Source organism: Kogia breviceps, chromosome 7, assembly GCF_026419965.1.
Source record: "Kogia breviceps isolate mKogBre1 chromosome 7, mKogBre1 haplotype 1, whole genome shotgun sequence".
NCBI lineage: Eukaryota > Metazoa > Chordata > Mammalia > Artiodactyla > Physeteridae > Kogia > Kogia breviceps.
The window spans coordinates 38,549,663-38,567,442 of NC_081316.1; the positions used below are offsets into that span (position 1 = coordinate 38,549,663).

Below are 17,780 nucleotides of genomic sequence, written 5' to 3' on the forward strand. Positions count from 1 at the left end.
CCCTTTACAGCCGAGGTGGCCGAGGCCTACGAGGTCACAGAGCTCACGGCCGGCGGAGCCAGGTTTGGACCCTGGCAGTCAGAGCCCCGCAGTCTGGCTCCAGTCTGGCGCATCACCACCACACTAAGCATGTCTCTCAACGCACCCAGAGCGAGGGCTCTGCCACCGGAAACTGCCGACAGGACCTTTGCCTGGAAGGGCCCCTCACCGCTGGCTCCCTCACCAGTCTCCCTCCAGCCCCACACCCCATCAGAGAGCAGCTCACCCCAGCCTGGTGGCAGCCCTGTGTGGCCCCGGCGTCTCCCCCTGGGCACAGCCGGCCTTTAGGGAGAGGAGGACGGAGGCCCTGGATTGTGGTGAGGCAGGAGCCCTTCCCTGAGGCCCGGCTCCCTGGAGGTCCAGACTGCAGCCCCTGTGGCCATGAGAGGGGAGGGGACGGCAGTGCAGGCGTGAGCGTGGCTGCGCGCTGGGAGGGCACACACAGGCGGTACCCACTGTCAGGGGCCCAGGGGGGCTGTGGGGAGCTCTGCTCTTTCTGACCTCCCACTGTCGCCTGGCTCTCTGAGCCCAGCCCAGGACACTGGCCTCCCTCTGTACTTGAGCCCCAGGCACACACCCACTCAGGACTTTTGCGTGTCCCTTTCGCCCTGCTCCCCAGATGTCACATGTCTCCTTCCCTCTCTGCCTGCGAGTTTTTGCTGAAATGTCACCTGCTCAGGGAGGCTTTCCCTGCCACACGAGTTAAGTTGCCACCTCCAGCACTTCCTGTGTCTTCCCTCCATTTTATATCTCCAAAGCACTCCTCACCATCTGACACAGGATATAGTCCATGTCTCCGTTTGTTTCTTTTTATTCTCACGCAGGGAGAATGTAAGTTTCTTGAGGGCAGGGATTTTTGACTGTTTCATTCTTTGCTCTACTCCCAGCTTCTAGAGCAGTGCCAGCAACCTCGTAAGTAGGTGCTCAATAAATATTTGTGGAATGAATGAATGAGTGCTAACAGCAGCCCCTGACAGGGGAACTACATAGACTGTCTTTATGTGTATAGTAAGGGTATAGGGAGAGCAGCCCCTTCCTGCACTCTGGATGGGGAAGGAAGGAAGTGGTGGGAGGGTGCATCACAGGCAGTGGGCCAGGGGTTCACAGGCAGGAGCCAAAGTAGAGCAGGAATAGGATTGCCAGGCTGGCAGGGGAAGGGTCTGGGTTGAGCCAGGGTGGAAGGGGCATCCGAAGCCCTGCACAGGCTTGAGTGAGCTTCCTCTGGCTGCTGTGGCCTGGTCCGAAGCAGCATCAGAGCCTGGGCCCAGTGAGGCTGGCTCCTGAGGCCCCCTGAGCTCAGCTGTGTGGGGCTGCCCCAGCTAATATTAGCTTATCCCCACCCAGCCTGGCGTCGGCCTGGGGGCAGCCCAGCCTCAGAACGGGTACTGTCCAGTGGCACCAAGAGGAGCCCCAGGCCTTAGCCCCCAGGCTCCTGGGGTCTGCCTGGCCCCCACTGCCACTTCTCCCTGTGCCTGAGCATCCCCTAGAAAGAGGAGACGTTTCAACGCCCTGAGCTGTGATGCATGGCTCCTGCCCACAGCCCCACCACACTGGCACACTTGTCAGCATCTGTCAATGGCCCTCCCTCCCCCTCCCCCCACAGGCGGAAGTTCCATCATCCATCCCTCTCATTCCCCCCGACACCTGAGGAGGGAGGCAGAGCAGGGACGAGTGGCCCAAGAAAACAGATGGGGTGACTGAGCCCTCTGAAGAGGGCTATGACCCGCCCATGACACACAGCAGGCTCATGGCAGGACCAAGAGAGAATCCAGGCCTGCCTTCCAGGATGACCACTGAAATCTGGTCCCTGGGAGACAGATTCTGGAAGAAGTGGCCCCCGGGGCCAAGTAGGTGAGGGGATCCCTAGAGAGGTATTTGAAGGGAGAGTCAGTTGCTGAAAAAAGGAAGCAGGTGGTGAACAGGTGAGGGTTTGGATCTTCTAAAGCCAAGCGCTGTTAAAAAGACAATAATGGAACCCACGATAATTAAGCACTTATTATGTTTCGGGTTCTGGGCTAAGTGCTTAACACATTCAATCCTCCCAACTTCCCTGTGAGTCAGGTGCTATTAATATCCCTCTCTTGAGGCACAGACAGGTTAGGGAACTTGTCCAAGGTCACACAGCTGGGAAGTGGAAGTGGGGCCGGGATTCGAATGCAGGCCTCCTGGCTCGAGGCCATACTCTTAGGAGATAATGGGGCCCCAGGGCATGTTGCCAACATCAGGTAGCCAGGAAGTGGGGACCAGCCCTGAAGCTGAAGCTCATGCACTTTCTACTGAGCACATGACTGAGGCTTTAAGCAGGGGGATTTGGGACAAAAAGCATCCTAGGCCTTCGAGGGGAAGGGTCTGTATTGAAAACCACTAACTAACGCCTAGAACTTCCCACAAACACAGCTGACAGAGGAAAGGGAATAACGAGAGGGGAAAGGGGAGGGAAGGAGGTGGACGGAGAAGGAGTTGGGGAGGGATAGGGAGAGGGAGGAAAAGAACCTGGCTGGCCTTCAGGAGAAACCGAGTCCCAAGGGAAGTCAGATGTGGGCATTAGGCTGGACCAAGTGGACCTGGGAACTCGGTGTCCCTGCAACGTCACCATCCTAGGAGCTGTGCGTCCTGGTTTTCGAAAATAGTCTCTCAGCCTCTGAGCTCTGGTTGTGGGTAGTGGTTGGGCCGATGCAGAGTGAAGCAGGAGTTTGGAGAGATGGAAGGGCCAGGATGTGAAGAGCCTCACCTGGCCCTGGGTGGTGACAGCGGCAAGTGGGACACTGCCCTGACTGCGGTTTGCCCCCCACGTCCTGATTGGAGCACTCCAGCTCTCCTATCACTGTCTCGGCCTCTGCCTCTCCATCACTGCTCCAGGCTTGGGGGAATGGAGGAACTGTGTTCCCAGGAGAGACAAAGAAGGGTAGGATCTGCCAGTAATAGGCTCAAAGGCGTAATGCCAATGTCTGACCTAGGTCTTGAACTCTGGCCTCCTTATCCATTCTCTCAATGATCACATATTTAGCATCCACTATGTACCAGGCCCTGTTCTAGGTGCCAAGCACGGAACAATGGGTAAAAGAGACAAAAATCCCTGCCCTCTTGGAGCTTATATTCTAGTGAGGGAAATAGACAACAAGCAAGGTAAATGAGTGGAATATCGTTCGATGGTGTTAAATGCCAAGGAGAAAACGGGAAAGCACAAAATGGGGGAAGGGAATGCAAGGGTGCAATCCGAGAGGATGACATCTGAGTCCAGGTCTGAAGGAGGCGAGGGAGTAAATAGTGAGGGGAGAGGCTCCAGGTGGAAAGCAGGGCAAGAGGACAGGTCCTGAGGCAGAAGCATAAGCACTGTGCTGGCGGAAAACCAAGGAGGCCAGAACGAGCTGAGTAGGACAGCGGCAGGAGAGCAGAGGGGGAGGTGGGGTGCGGGCAGCTCATGTGGAGCCTTATAACCCTCGTAGGGACCGGGGCTTCTCCCCCAGTGAGACCAGAAGCCAGAACGAGCAGAGCACAGCAGTGGCCAGATCTGACGAGTGTTTTACCAGGAGGGCCCTGGCTACCCTGTGCAGAAGGCGTAGGCGAGGGCAGAAGCACGGGGGACAGTTCACAGTAATCCAGGGGAGAGAAGATGGTGGCTTCAGCCAGGAAGGTAGCAGTGGAGGTGATGTGATGAGGCCGGGTTCTGGCTAGGCTTTCAACACAGAGACTACAGGATTTGCTGATGCGTGAGAAAAAGAGCGGAATCAAGGATGGTGTCGAGGTTTTTGGTCTGAGCACCCAGACGGATGCGGCTGTCGTTTACTGATCTGGGGCCTCACCCCCCAGGCACATCGCCCTGATGTCAATGTCTTGGGCACGAGGAAAGATCAGAATCGCCCGTGAAGCTCTGTCAGCCCGCACGTGCCCATCCAGGCCTCTCTGTGTCCTGACACTTCCCCTCCACTGGGAACTGTTTCCTGCCTCAGCACTTCTCAGAATCTGATGTGCATATGATTCATCTGGGGATCTTGTTAAAATGCAGATTCTGAATCAGTAGATCTCGGGCGGGGCGGGGCTGGAGCCTGAAACTCTTCATTTCTAACAAATGCCCAGGTGATGTGGATACAGTTGGTCAGAGGACCACACTGAGTAGCAAAAGCCCCCACGTCCCAGACCCCACGGCAAGTCTTCCCTCTCTGAGTATCAGCTTCTCCGGAGAGTGGAGTAAGCACCCTGACCACCTCCTCCCAGATCTAAGAGTCAAATTCTCCAGGGACAGAGCCCAGGAGCCTGACCTTTTGAAGCATCCGAGGTAAACTGAAAGTCACCCATGGGTGGGAGTCCTCCAGCAAACACCCCTGCAGCCCCCACAGCAACTATTATGAACACCCCTACCCCAGCCCTGGCCCATCCAGCACAGCAGCAGCTCACCGGCCCCCTACTGCAGCGCCCCTACACCAGTGGAGTTAGACCCTGCACTCTGCTCCAGCCCCTACCGCCTGGCATAGCCTCTCGTCTCTGAGTGCACCTTTCTGCAGCTCCCGGAGGGCAGTCAGCCAAGAGAAGGGACTGGAGAAGAGCACGGCAGGTGCCACCCTCTGGGCCTGAGCAAGCACACTGTAAAGAGGTGGTACCCCCAGGGCTGTGCCACGAGAGGGCTGGATGAGTCTACATGCCTGATGGCTCACAGGGGCCCCGCGTCCGTGGCAACCCCTGGCAGGACGGGATTACTATGCCTTAAATGAAGGAATGAGAGCAGGCTGAGGGAGCCTGAATGAATGTAGGAGGAAGCTTGAGACCCCCATCCCTGGGCGCCTGCCCGCTTAGTACCAGGAGAGCTCGCATGTGCCCTGGAGAGGAGAGCTGGGCCGAGGATGTGGAAGGAGAAATCGGGAAGGACTAACCTGGCTCCCACAGTGCCTCCAGGAAGCTGAAGCCTGGAATTCTTAAACTCCTGGCGTGTCAGACTGGAGAAGGGACGTGGTGGTCATTTAGAAGGTCCTCTGTCTTTCACAGGGAGAGAAACTGCAGCCTGAAGGGGTGATGGAACTTGCCTACGGAAGCCTGGTTGTCTTAATGGCCTGGGTACAGATCTTGCTTTGGTGTAGTTGCCTGATACCTACAACTGGGGTCTTGTCTGTGGCCTCATCTCTCCATGTCCCTGGGTGGGTGCTAAGCCTGTGGGCCTGCCTGTCCCAAGCCACAGGCCCCTAGAGCTGACCCACTGACCTCCAGCTGGAATCATGCAAGCCTGGGGACTTCCTGTCCAACCCAGACCCCTCACTCCCAAAGGAGGTCAGTGAGGGCAGAAGCAGCCAGGCTAAGCATTAGGGACCTCGGGGGATGGGCTTTCATGTTAGGCAAAAACTAGAAAGGACACTGAGAGAGGGAATGGATGAGCAAAAACCTGGGTTGGACTGAGGGCTGAAGATGAGGAGGCCGGGGGGCAGCCTGGCAGAAGGGAGCGGCGGGATGCACGGCCAGCTTCCAGAGCAGAAGGCCTTGAATGCCGAGCCGAGGAGGAGCCACCTCGTGCATGCTGACTTCTGATCCTCTCAAGCCCCCTGCTGTTTGCCTGCAGGGCATATGGAGCCCCAAGGCCTGCACAGCTGGTGGGGGCAGTAGAGGCCCCTTCTGAAAACCCTCTGCTTGGGGGCTACCGGATCACCCTCTTACCCCACCAGGCTGGACCCTCACCTGCCATGGTTCAGGGGCCAGAACTCTCTGAGCAGGATTCCCAGACAGGTTTTTGGGAAAGAGTGTTTGGTGAGGGAGGACAGGACCCAGAAGGAAACCCGAGTCTGAGCCACAGGAAGCCACAGACCCCAGCATCCCTGGAACAGTGACAGGAGGCAGTACTGACTAGTGGTTATGGACAGAACTCCAGGGTCAGGCAGACCCACAGTTGAATGCTATTCCACCACTCGTGAGCTAAGTGACCCTGGAAACGTTACTTAACCTCTCTGAGCCTCTCAGCAGCCTCATCTGTGGCACTGGTGTGATAATAATGATACAGTTTCATGGGAGTTTGTATGAGAATTAAATGAGAACAGGTACATCAAACCCTTAAGGCTGTCTGACACATAGTAAGTGCTTTAGTAAACAGCGGCCATTAGTATTGTGACTCAAGAAAGGAAGGGGCTTCTGGAAAATCCTGCTTTGGGGATGATAACAGGATTTGGACCAAGTCCGGGTTGACTGGCTCAGGGAGGTCTTGACCAGCTGTACTGGGGGCCCTGGGAGGGGAGTGGGGAAGGGAGGTGGGAGGGTGGGTAACTGCAGAGTATCCCTCGCTCAGGGTACGAAATCAGAGGTGTAAGTAAGGAGAACAGTGTGCCCAGGTAGGATGTGATATTCTTTTAAAACTGAGAGCCAAAAGAAATGCAAACGGCCAGGCCCTGGGCCAAGAGGCTTGGGGTGTGAGCTCGAGCCTCGCCGATGGGCTATGTGGTCTTAGGCAAGTGTCTTCCCCACTCTGAGGCTGTTCTGCCGCCACCAGATGAGGGCAGTGGATAGAGGTGGCCTGGAGTACCCAACAGTTCCATGCATGTGAAAGGTGGTCCCTCCCACACAAGTGGTTCCCCTGAACTAGGACCAGGCATCTAACTGTCCCTGGAGCCTCTCAGGCCCCCCTTTCCCTGGAGCCTGCACCCAGGGATGGGACACTCAGGCCAGGGGTGTGGCCAGGCTGGCCCGGGGGCTGATGGGAGACAGCGGCTTGACCTTTTGGTCCAGAGCAAATACACTGGTCATAAGACTGCTCAGAATAGCCGTATAACTATATTCAGCTGTCTTGGGAGGCCCCGAGATCCCTGGTCCAGGCAGCGGGCCCTGGAACGAGCCCCCACCAGCCCCCCTCTCCCACCTCTGAGGAAACACACCTCCCTCCCTGGAAGGCTCAAGCCAATCTCCTCCAAAGCTCTGGCAGATGCCAGAACGCCCAGAGTTAGGGAGCACAGACTCCTGCCCCCGGAGTGCCACACTCCAGACACTCCCTGAGGTTTCATAAGGTGGATGGGGTTCCCAGCCACGGAGCCAGGAGTTAGAGACATGGGTTTCTGAACCAGTCCCCAAGTATCGTGTTCACATGTGACCTTGGATAAAGCACTCCTCATCCAGTTGAGGTGGATGGGCCTCAACTTCCTCATGTGTCATAATAATACCTCCTATTATACTGAGTATGTAAAAAGCTTAGACTCTGGAGTGGGAGACACACTGGAATCAAGCAAGGCTGCTAATGAACATTTTATTACAAACTAGATCGCTTCTCTGAAGGGAAGGACTCTGGTTCTGGACCCAGCCTGTGGGATCCAGGAAGGCATTGCCAGGGAACTGATGTTTGAGGTGGGATGTCAAGGATAAAGAGTGGCAAATCAGGAGGAAAGAGTGCTCCAAAGGGCACAGCATATGCAAAGGCCCTGAGGCTGGGAGACCTGGCATGTGCAAGAAACTGAACTAAGGCCAGGATGACTGAAGCTCAGTGAGTGATGGAGAGAGCCAGGCCAGAGGAGCCTAGAGAGGCAGGCAGGGCCTGAGGGCCACATTATGGGCCGGGGAAGTACCAAAGGGTTTTAAGCAGGCAAGGAGGTGAGCTGACAGAGTGTGAGTTGAAGAGGCCTCTGAGGTTGCCAAGTGGAGGATGAAATGGAAGGGCCAGGGGCTGGAGGTGGGATAGCAGTCAGGAAGCTGCAGGAGAGGTGGGACTGAGGGACACAGGATAGAACCAGGTTCCAGGTTCCACAGGCTGGAACCAGGATAGTGGACATGGAGACAGAGGGCAAAGGATGGAGTCTAGAGAGAGTCATGAAGTAAAAGGATAATCCAACCAATAGGAGTAATAACAGCAGCCAACATTTATTGAACACTTACTGCATGCCAGGCCCTGTGGCTTGGGGCTCTCCACCAAGATGCAGATAACTCAGTTACTCTTTCCATCAACCCTCTGGAACAGGTTCTATAATTATGCCCATTTTAGAGGCGAAGAGGCTGAAAGATTCTGACTAGAAGACACTTGGTTTGTGATTTTCATTACTGGGAGGGGAGCTGGTGGGGGGCTGGAGTACCATTCAAAGACACGAGGACACCTGTAAAAGCATCGTGGGAAGGAGAAAAACACTGAATGGGGGACACACTGTGGTGAGGAGCACTTGGGGTGGCAGGAGGGGACACACCCAGCCCTTCTCCACTGCTCATGGGTCTCCTTCACATGTTACCATGACTCAAAGTGGGGCCCTGACCTGGGGGAGTGGGCTCTGAGGTGGGGGACAAGATGCTTAGGAAAGTCCCTGATAGCATCTCTGTCCCCACTCCCTCTGTACGCCAAGCCAAGCCAAGAGCCCAGTGTCAGCTGGGACCCAAGGGAGGACCGGAAGTCTCTGGCTGGGCTCTGCATCCCAGCTTCCAGGTGAGATTCCTTCCCAGGGATTTGAGGAGGAAGAGGACTACATCAGGTCCCCAAAAGGTGAGGACAAGGCAGAGAGACAGAGACCTGGCATCAGAGGAGAGCTGAGCAATGGGGTAGATGGAGGTGGGGCTTCCCAAGCGTGCAGCCATTGGCTCTTCTTTGTCATTAGAAAGTCAAGGGACTTTGGGGGACAGATATCAACACACACACACACACACACACACACACACACACACACGATACTCTCTGGCCTGCAGCGCAGGGACTGCCATTGGTGATGTGCGACCTGACACAACAATGTTCCTGATGACAACATGAAAATCATAGATAAAAGCCAAGAGCCTCAGACCTGTGCTGGTCCCCGGGGAAGACAGGAGGGCAGGTTTCAAGCCAGGGCTGCCCCAGCACAGCCCTGCCTGCTCCCATACCTCCACAGCTTTGCATGCTAGCACTGCCTTCCCCTACCATCACCTGGCTAATTCCTACTTGCCCCTCAAAACTTGTCCCAGTGCTACCTCCCCTGGCGTAGTTCTCACCCTCATAGTCCCAGGAAGTCCCTTCAGCCCTTACTGCAAAGTGTCATCATCATCCTTTGCTTCTGTGTCTGGGACAACACCCCTCACCCCAGAAGACAAGCTGGGCTACCCTGTCCCGGCTCACCTCCTCACCCCTTACCCCCTTGGGCTGGGGGCCCAGGAAACCCTAGGAGAGAGGGGCCAGGGAACCCGCTGCTCCAGCTAGTACCGTCACTCCCAAAGAGCTCAGATGGGACCTTCCACCCCAGCCAAGTAGCCCCTATCTCCCAGGGCCACTGCTAAGGCCTGCAGAGGGGTGGCCTCACTGCCTGGCCTGTGCAGCAACAACTGGCCTGAGCTAGAGGAGTATTTCCACTGAGGATGGGGAATGGGGGGCAAAACCGCTCACTAAGGCAGCTCAAGGGGTCCCAGGAGATGGAGGCAGCGGGCAGGAGGCTGGTCTGGAGTTTCATCTTCCTCAAGGCACACACACCCAGGCGATGCAGGGCCTCTCTCACATACGAGCACACACAGCCCCACTGACACCAGGTTCTCACACACAGCTTCCGTCTCACACACCCCTCACTACACACGGTCTCTGTCACACTTCGGGCCCTCACCCCACACAGGCTCACACACAGATGGGTTCGTGCACACAGCCTCACACGCAAGGCCTCACAGTGTCATGCCTGCCACACACAGAAATACACTCACCTCAAGTCTCTTACACACCCCAAGAATCTCCCCCTCTCCCTCTCACACAAACACACACAGCATCTCTCTTACACATACAGTCTCTCTCTCTCATATACGCACTCTCTCCCACGCAGTCTCATTCTCACACACGAAGTCCATCTCTCAAAACACACGGAATGTGTCTCTCTCACATTCACATAGAATTTCTCTAATACAGAGACTCACAGAATCTCTCTCACAGTCTCAACACACACACACACAGACACACACACTTCCAGAGTCTCACTCATATGGTCTTTCTCACACGCATGAAGAACCTCTCACACCCACACAGAATCTCTCTTACACAGATTCTCACAGATACAGCTTTTCTTTCATGCACATTACAGTGTCACACACAGGATTCTGGTCTTGAATCCAGAATAAACATTTAAATCCCCACCCACAAATCTGAGGCGGCTTGGGGCCCGCGTGGGGAGGGGTAAACAAAGGTGACAGCAGTGGTGGAGCAGAGATGGAGGGGGCAGGGCGGGCGGGCAGCCGGCTGGGCTCTGCGCAGATGCGCTGCAGACAGGCAGCGCAATGCAGCTAGGCCAGCCAGGCGTGCAGCGGGAAGCCTGGGTTCTAATCCAGGTTCTGCCCTCAGTTCCTGCGTGCCCTTGGGCAGGCCCCAGTGTCCTCGTCTGTCACCTAAGGGAGCTAGAACCACCCTGTGTGCCTATGGGGGAAGGAAGGTGCCACAGATAGGCTGTGGGACGATTACCTTCTAACCCACCTCCACCCCCCTACCTACTGCCCAGCTTCTCCCTCAGAATCTGCTCTTCAGTGGACACTGGAGAGAGCCAGGACTATTCTGTAAGGTTTTGTACACCAACAAGACCCCATTTATCCAACCCATTTATCTGCATGGGGTGATGGCCACCCCAAAGCAGAGGAATGGCCAGTGGGAGGAGATGGACAGGGCAGAGGGCTGGAACGTGCCCCACGTGACCCCTGCCTATCCTGAAGCTCAGGGGCACAGGCCAGAGCCCTAAAGCTGAGCCCAAGGAGAGGGGTTGGGGGACCCAGCCTCTTGCTGGGGAACCCGAAAGCTGAGAGGACCCTATGGAAGTTGGGCCTACTCTGCTTCTGGGGCCAAAGGGGTGGTGGTTGTGGTGAGATGCTGTCCGAGGTCAAATGCAGGCTGAATGGGCAGCTGCTCTAACCCAGGCCGCTGCCCCGCATACCCCCCGCCCCACATGTGCCAGTTCAACCTCCCAGTCCCCTTCCTCCTGCCCCTCCCCACAGCTCAGCCATAGCCTCCAGTTACATAATCCCCTGGCTCTGGTGGCCTCTGTCAGGAGAGGGGAGGGGAGGGGAGACCTCCAAGCATCTCAGTCCACTCTGGAGATGGCAGGGAGGTGGGGGCCAGCTCGGTGGAGGATGGGGTCCCAGGAGATTTGGGTTCCAATACTGCTTGGCCTCTAACTCCCCGAGTGACCTTGGGCAGGGTCCTCAAAACAGGGGGTTTAACTCTCTCCCTACTACTGTGCTCCCCCAAACACACATACACACGCACATCTGAGCTAAGATTTAATATATAAGACCTGCTGCCCCCTCCCTCAGGTGCTAAAACGTTGAGTGTTTTATCTTAGTAACACATCCACCAGGCCTGTGCCTACACACAGCCTTTCTCTGCCATGGACACTTCAGCGCCCACCCTCCAGTCCCCTTTCCCCACTGGAGTCAGTTGGGCAGACACTCCTGCCCCCTCCCCTGCCCGAACCTCCATCCCTGGGCTCCAGAGGGCAGGAGGCAAGGGATGTGGAGCAGTAAAGGAGAGCGGGGCAGCAGAGGCAGTGTTTGGACTGGTAGGGGGTTAGTGGGTAGCTCACACATGGGGGAGAGGCTCTGCTTTAAATTCCCAACTCTGACCCCTCCCCTCATGCCACAGGGTTGGTTCAGGCCTCTGAGGACAGAGCCCAGCAAAAGCAAGACGTGTCTTCCAGGGTAGGTGGCTGCTACTGGTGTCTCCCTTTGGGGTTCAGTTAAAGCAGCAAGGACCCTTAGAATTTACCAGACCCCCTCTCCCATTTTATAGTTGAGGAAAGTGGTCAGAGAGGCCATCTGAGGGGCCAAGGTCGGCAGCAGGGTGCCCTTTCTCCCTGGCAACAAGCTGCTGTCACTAAAGGGGAGTGGCTGATGAAGACACACCCACCTCTCACAAACCTTGTCCTCGCAGATCCCCCCCCCTGTAGACCCCTTCTCTGCCCCGACACGTCCGAGAGGAAGCATAGGCAGAAGCCCAGTGGCCCCCTCAAGCATCCTCTCCTTTTGACAAGGCAGAAGGGCAGGCTCTGTTCCCAGAAGCAGGTCTCAGAAGGAATCACATCTCCCTCCTCAACTATCTACCAATTAATTAGCCATAAAGGTTCCCCCTTGACCATCTCCTCATGGCCTGAAGCTGCTCCCTGGGGAGGGGTGGTCTCTCTCAGGCAGCAGACCAGGTCTCAAGCCCTCTTCTGTGGGCCCTGGCTGGTTCCAGGTGGCCCTTACCTGGGAGAGAGGAAGGGCTCCATCTTCCCTCCCCACACCAAAATCTAAAGGACAGTTCACACTTTCACCCTGTACACCTGCAGAGACGCAAATATGCACACACAGGCACTCCTGCACACTCAAACATACACACATGCTCACTCATTCCCACTACATACCTTACCCACCCAAATATACACCACCACACTTACATAAATATACACACACAATCTACTCATACACACAAACACACCCATTCATACTCACCCATACACATTAAATTTGGAATACAGGCACAGACTTTACATATGTACAAAGCTAGTCACCCTTCAGGAGAGTCACTCTGTCACGTACACACACGCACAAACACCCCCCCTTTCAGTTCTGACTCCCTAGGCACCAGTTTTCGAATCCCCCCTGCCCTCGGGAGGCAGAGGACCCTGACTTCCCCACCCGGCTCTTCAGATGGGTAAGTTGTCACTTACCCGCGCGTAGCGGGATGAGTAGGGGTCCTCGAAGAGCGCCCAGATGCGCGGCTGCCAGCGGCGCCAGAAGCCGCCGGTCCGGCCGTCCGGGGAGTCGCTGAGTGCCAGGCGCTTGGTCATCTCCAACTCGTCCTCGCCGTCGCCTGAGTCGCCGGGGCCGTCGGCGTCCGCGTCGTCGGCGCTGTTGTCCAGGGGCGCGCCGCCGAAGCTGTCCAGCGCCTCCTCGGCGTCGCGGTGCTGGCGGTATGTCATCCAGCAGCAGGGCTCCACGTCGGTCTCGTCGATGCCCCAGAAGGCCAGCTCCTCCTCGTAGAGTGGCCCGCACACGTCGGCAGGGCAGTGCAGTTTGCCAGTGCGGTAGTAGTTCAGGATGTGCGCGAAGACGCCCGGGTGGCGGTCGAAAAAGAACTCGTCGGCGCGCGGGTCATAGTCGAAGTGGCTGTGGGCGTCGGGCTCTGCCAGCCAGGCGAGCCGCGTGCCGGGCAGCGTGCGCAGCGTCGAGCGGTACGTCTGGTGGCGCGTGCCGCCCACGTTGATCACGATGCGCTCGCTTTCGTCCCCTTGGCCCATCGCGGCGCCTCCTTAGGCATGGCGCGGCCCAGCGACACCCATGGGAGCGGCCGCCAGGGGGAGTTGGCGCCGGGGAGGGGGGCGCGCGACCTCCTCCCCCCTCCCCCCAGCCGTCGGGGGGACAGAGGACCGCGGCTCTGGCTACCCCCAGAGCGACTCAAGCCCCTCAGGGCGCTTTCTGTCGGGTGCTGGTCCAAGGGCGTGTGCGCGGGATCCCCAGGGTCTCTAGGCGCCAGATGTGGGAGGGAGCTGGTCCGGCTGCGGAGGAGGCAGAGGAGGAAAGAAGGGAGGGAGAGAGGGAGGAGGAAGGGAGGAAGGGGGCGGCGGCGCTCAGCGGCGAGCCCCAGGAGGAGGAAAAAGAGGGTGGGGGGGCCGGGCTCCCGTCCCCATCTCAGCGGGAAAATGGAGAAATCGACACAAAGCTTTTGGGGGGAAGGTCAGCTGCTTCCAGGGCCGGTCAAAGACCAGCCCCTGGAAGGGGGAAGGGAGGGGAGGAGAGGGAATCTGGAAATTCGCGCTCTGCCGTGAGGTGGTCGCCGCAGCGCGCTCTCGGCGTTGGGGAGATGGATGCCCGCTGCCTTCCTCCCTGCGTGGCCCGGCTGCGCAGGGCGGACTCCGGCCCCCTCCCTCTCCTTGCCTGGCTGCCTGCTCCCCCCCGGCGGCGGGCGCGCCCGCCCGCCCGCCCTCCTCGCTCCTTCTCCCCGCCTCTCGGAGGAGATGGCGGGCCCCCTGGGCAGGGGCACCAGGGTTGCTGCTCCGTGCTGCTGCTGCGGAGCGCTGCGCTCGGTGCGCTCCGGCTGGACCTGGGGCTCTCCGCTGGGCTGCGCTCCGCCTCGGCTCCGGCGGCGGTGCTGAAGGGACAGCTCCGAGACTGTTGCGGAGCTCCGCGGGGCCGGAAAGGGTTCTCCGGGCTGGGCTCCGTCTGCGGGGCCGACGGGCACTGACCCCGGTGCCTCTGCGCCCTGCTTGAGGCAGGTTGTTGGCTGTGCCGGCCGAGGCGAGGGGGCCGCGGCGGTCGGACCGGGGAGGCGGGGGTGGCGGGTCCGGGCGCGGCGAGGCAAGGCTGGTGAGGCCGGGGAGGCGAAGCGCGGAGCGGCCTCCGCCGCCGCGACGCCGCTGCTGCCGGGGCTGCTGCTTGGCTAGCTGGCTCGCTTGCTCGCTCGCGCGGTCCGCGTCCAGCCCGCCGCTCTCCGGACACTGGCACACGGCGCGCGCAGCCGCACTCGCCCCCGGAGGGAGGCGCCGCTCTGGGTCCTAAAAAGCCCTGATTCCGCGCCCCCCTCCCAGCCCCGCGCGGAGCCCGGCCTCCCTCAACCCCGGCACTGGGGGCGCCAGCCCGGCACCGATCCTGAGGCTCCGGGGGACCCGCCAACGCTCCGCCCCCGGGGAGCGCCACTCAGTGGGCGGGGGCTCCGGGAGACGTCTCAACCCGCGCCCCAGGGTCAGACTGAGGTGAGAAGGGCGTCGGTACCCGCCCCTGTCTTTCCAAACTAGGGACTGTCTGATTCCCTAGTGAAACAAGACACCCCTGACCGCTATCAGAGAAACCTCGACCCGGACCAGTATTGACCGCTCCAAGCAGCTGTTCAGTACCGACCCTTGCAGGGAACCCGGAGCTTCCATAGGTACCCTCTTGCTTGGATTCCAAAATAACACACCCCGCGCTCCCCTATACACAGCACACACCTGTACTAGGTTGTGTTGTCCTCTAAGCCTTCTACTAAAAACCCAATAATCTTGGACCCCTATTAACCCCTTTCGACACTTTTTTGACCCTGGGCCCTTCTTAACTCCAGGCTGACCCTGATGTCCCATGAGTGCCACACGCTCTGCCATCCTGACCCCAGCTCACTGATCCTCCCACACTAACCCAGGATCCTTAGGTGAGGATCCCTTGTGAAAAGGGCACTCTGTCCTTAGAGGTCAGAAGAAGCAACTGCCTCTAGTGGTCGGGAACATTGACAGCCCCCCTTTCTCCGTAGGGCTTCAGCTGCCATGGATGGGAAGCTGATGCTGTGTCTGGGGGCTGGATAGGAGCAGCCCCCTGCGGGTGATTCCTGGCTTCACAGTTGATCCTGGGGTGAGAGTTGCAGTTTGGGCCTCCGAGGCTTCCTGGACCACGTTTGCTGGCAGTGCCTCAGTTTACTCAATCGAGCAATCCCTTCACTCCTTACTTGTCCCAGGCTCTGTCCCAGGCACAGGGGCACAAGAGACCCTGCCCTCCAGGGGCTCCGGGCAGTCAGGGAAGTGGCAGGTGGGTCTGGGCAAGGCTGGGGAGGTCAGGCCCAGCTCCAGGGGTGGCTGCACTTGGAAAGAGACTTATTGATCCAGCCCAGCCCAATCGAACACAAGGCTGCCTGTGCAAAGGGCTATTTAATTAAGAAGACATGAGGCTCTTATTTACCTGTTGGCACTTGCTAACTGCGCGGACAGCTGTCCCTCGACACTGACCCACAGACCTGGTTGTGGGCCTGGGGATGAAGCTGTGTGGCAGACATCTCTCTCCTCACTTGGTCCAGCGAAGTCTGTGTGTGCTGGGGCAAAGGTTTGGAGGAATGGAGAGGTTTGGAGAGGGGCAAGGGGCAGAGCAAGAGATGAGGGGTGGGAGAAGGACAAGGGGAAAGACAGAGAGGTAGAGTTATGGCAGAAACAGGGGCAGAGATGGGCAGAGGCAGAGAGAGCTGGAGTCTGGAGCCAGGATGGCACCTCCTCACTCCAGAGATTGATCTGTGTTCTTATAAATGGGAGCTTCTTCCCCTTCAATACAATTATTTCAGAGTAATACAGGGATGAGAGTGCATTTCAGTGTCCCTCTCACCCTGACCACTGTGAGCCCTGTTCCCTATCCATGACGAAGCCAGACCCAGTGCAGCTCAGCTTGGCTCAAATTCAGATTCCCAGGACACAGTGCTCTCAGAAAGTTCTGCCTCAACCCAAGGAGGTGATAAAACAGAGAAACAGAGTCCCCAGAAGGGACAGAAAAAGATGGACACAGAAAGATGGACACACACACACACACACACACACACACACACACACACACACACAGAGCTGGGAGAAATCAAGATGCGGAGAGACAAGACAGAGGCCTCGCCAAACCTTCCCTTCCTTCCAGCCAGTTGTCTGGTCCCTCTTCTCCCCCAGGAAGCCTTCTGCAATTCTGCCAACCATAGGGTCCCAGGGTTCCACCTCTTCCCTCTCCTGCAGGACCACATGGATCAGAGCATGGCTCCCTAACCTTCACTATAGCTTATTTCATTTCCCAGTAAAAAAGGACTATCAGCTCCTCCAAGGCTCCTTCTTGCTTGCTTCTTCCAGAGTGCCCAGCGTACACTAGCTCCTCATTAAGGGCTGGATGATTTGAGAAAGGCCAGGAGAGAGGCTAGGATCCTAGCATCCTAGTGTCAGAGGCCATAGGAGTCTGGAGCCCTTAACCCAGGCTGAGTCAAAGAGAGACTTACCCAGGGTTTCTCGGGGAGTCAGTGCAGGGCCCACTCAGGCCACTACCCCATGGTGAGCCATAATGGGGAACTGAAGCATGCCCCAGATGGTGGGGAGAAGCAGAGGAAGAGGCAGAGAGAGGCCAAGGGCTCCTAGAAGGGGTAAAGTTGGGTTATTAGGAGCCTTGGTCAGGCCTGGCCCTGAAGGGATAGTAAAAGAGGCAGGCCAGGGTTGGAGGGAGGGGGAGTGTGAAAGTGTATCTATCGCACCTAAAATCCCCTATGAGGCAAGCAGAGAAGGCTCAGAGAGAGGAGCCTTCCAGGTGGGAGAGGGTAGCTGCCCATGAGGTGCTCCATGCTGTCCCACTTTAGGATTCTCACCTTCATCCTTGATGACACCCCAGGCCTCAAAGGATCTCCCCCTTCTCCATCCTAAGCAGGGACACAAAAGTCCCTTCTCTCACTTCCCCTTCACACCGTAAGAAGGCTGGCATTTGCAGAAAGCCTAGAAAAATAAAGAAGGCAACATAGAAAAAAAGAGGGGGGGAAAGCCCCAAAGAAACGGGGTAGGGAGGGAGAATCGCTGAACTGAGCCTTAGCTTCTTACCAACAACCAGTAACCACAGACCCTCAGCCCAGCTGAGAACTTCACCTCTTTCCACTTGTGAGCAGGCCTCCTTATTCACAGCCATTTGCCCCCTCCCTTGCAGAGGAAAGCTGTGGTCCCGTGCCAGAGACTCTTTGGGATCACTGGCTGTTGAGGGCCAGGGAGCAGTGCAGGGTGCAGTGAACTACCAGTGGGGTGGTGTTATTCAGTGGTCAAGAGCAAAAACTCTGGAACCAAGGTACCTGTATTCAAATCCTAGCTCCACCATTGACAAGCTATGACCTTGGACAAGTTATTCAATTTCTCTATACGTCAGTTTCTTTATTGATGGATATGAAAAATAATAAGCCCTATAGCATAACACCTCAGCTCTGTAATTTCTCTTGTTCAGGCTAGAGGAGGGGGCTAATGAGAGGGGCTGGAGGACGAGCTGGGGCTGGGTGTAGACAAGAAAAAGGTGAAGGGAGTCCTGAAGCCAAGTTTGGCCTATGTTCTCCCCTGGCATTTGCAGGCCTTAGATCTGGTCCTGCAAGGCTCTGGAACTGG

At 57.5% G+C, this 17,780-nt stretch overlaps 1 protein-coding gene across 1 annotated transcript in view; it reads right to left on the minus strand.

Moving 5' to 3' along the window:
- KCNC1 (potassium voltage-gated channel subfamily C member 1) overlaps nt 1–13,837 on the minus strand; it is a 44,005-nt gene extending 30,168 nt beyond the window's left edge. Inside the window, exon 1 of the mRNA XM_059068857.2 lies at nt 12,618–13,837. Within this exon, the coding sequence (XP_058924840.1) occupies nt 12,618–13,187 (570 nt within the window). The 5' untranslated portion in view covers nt 13,188–13,837. The remainder of the gene's footprint in view (nt 1–12,617) is intronic.
- Between the last annotated feature and the right edge of the window lie 3,943 nt (nt 13,838–17,780).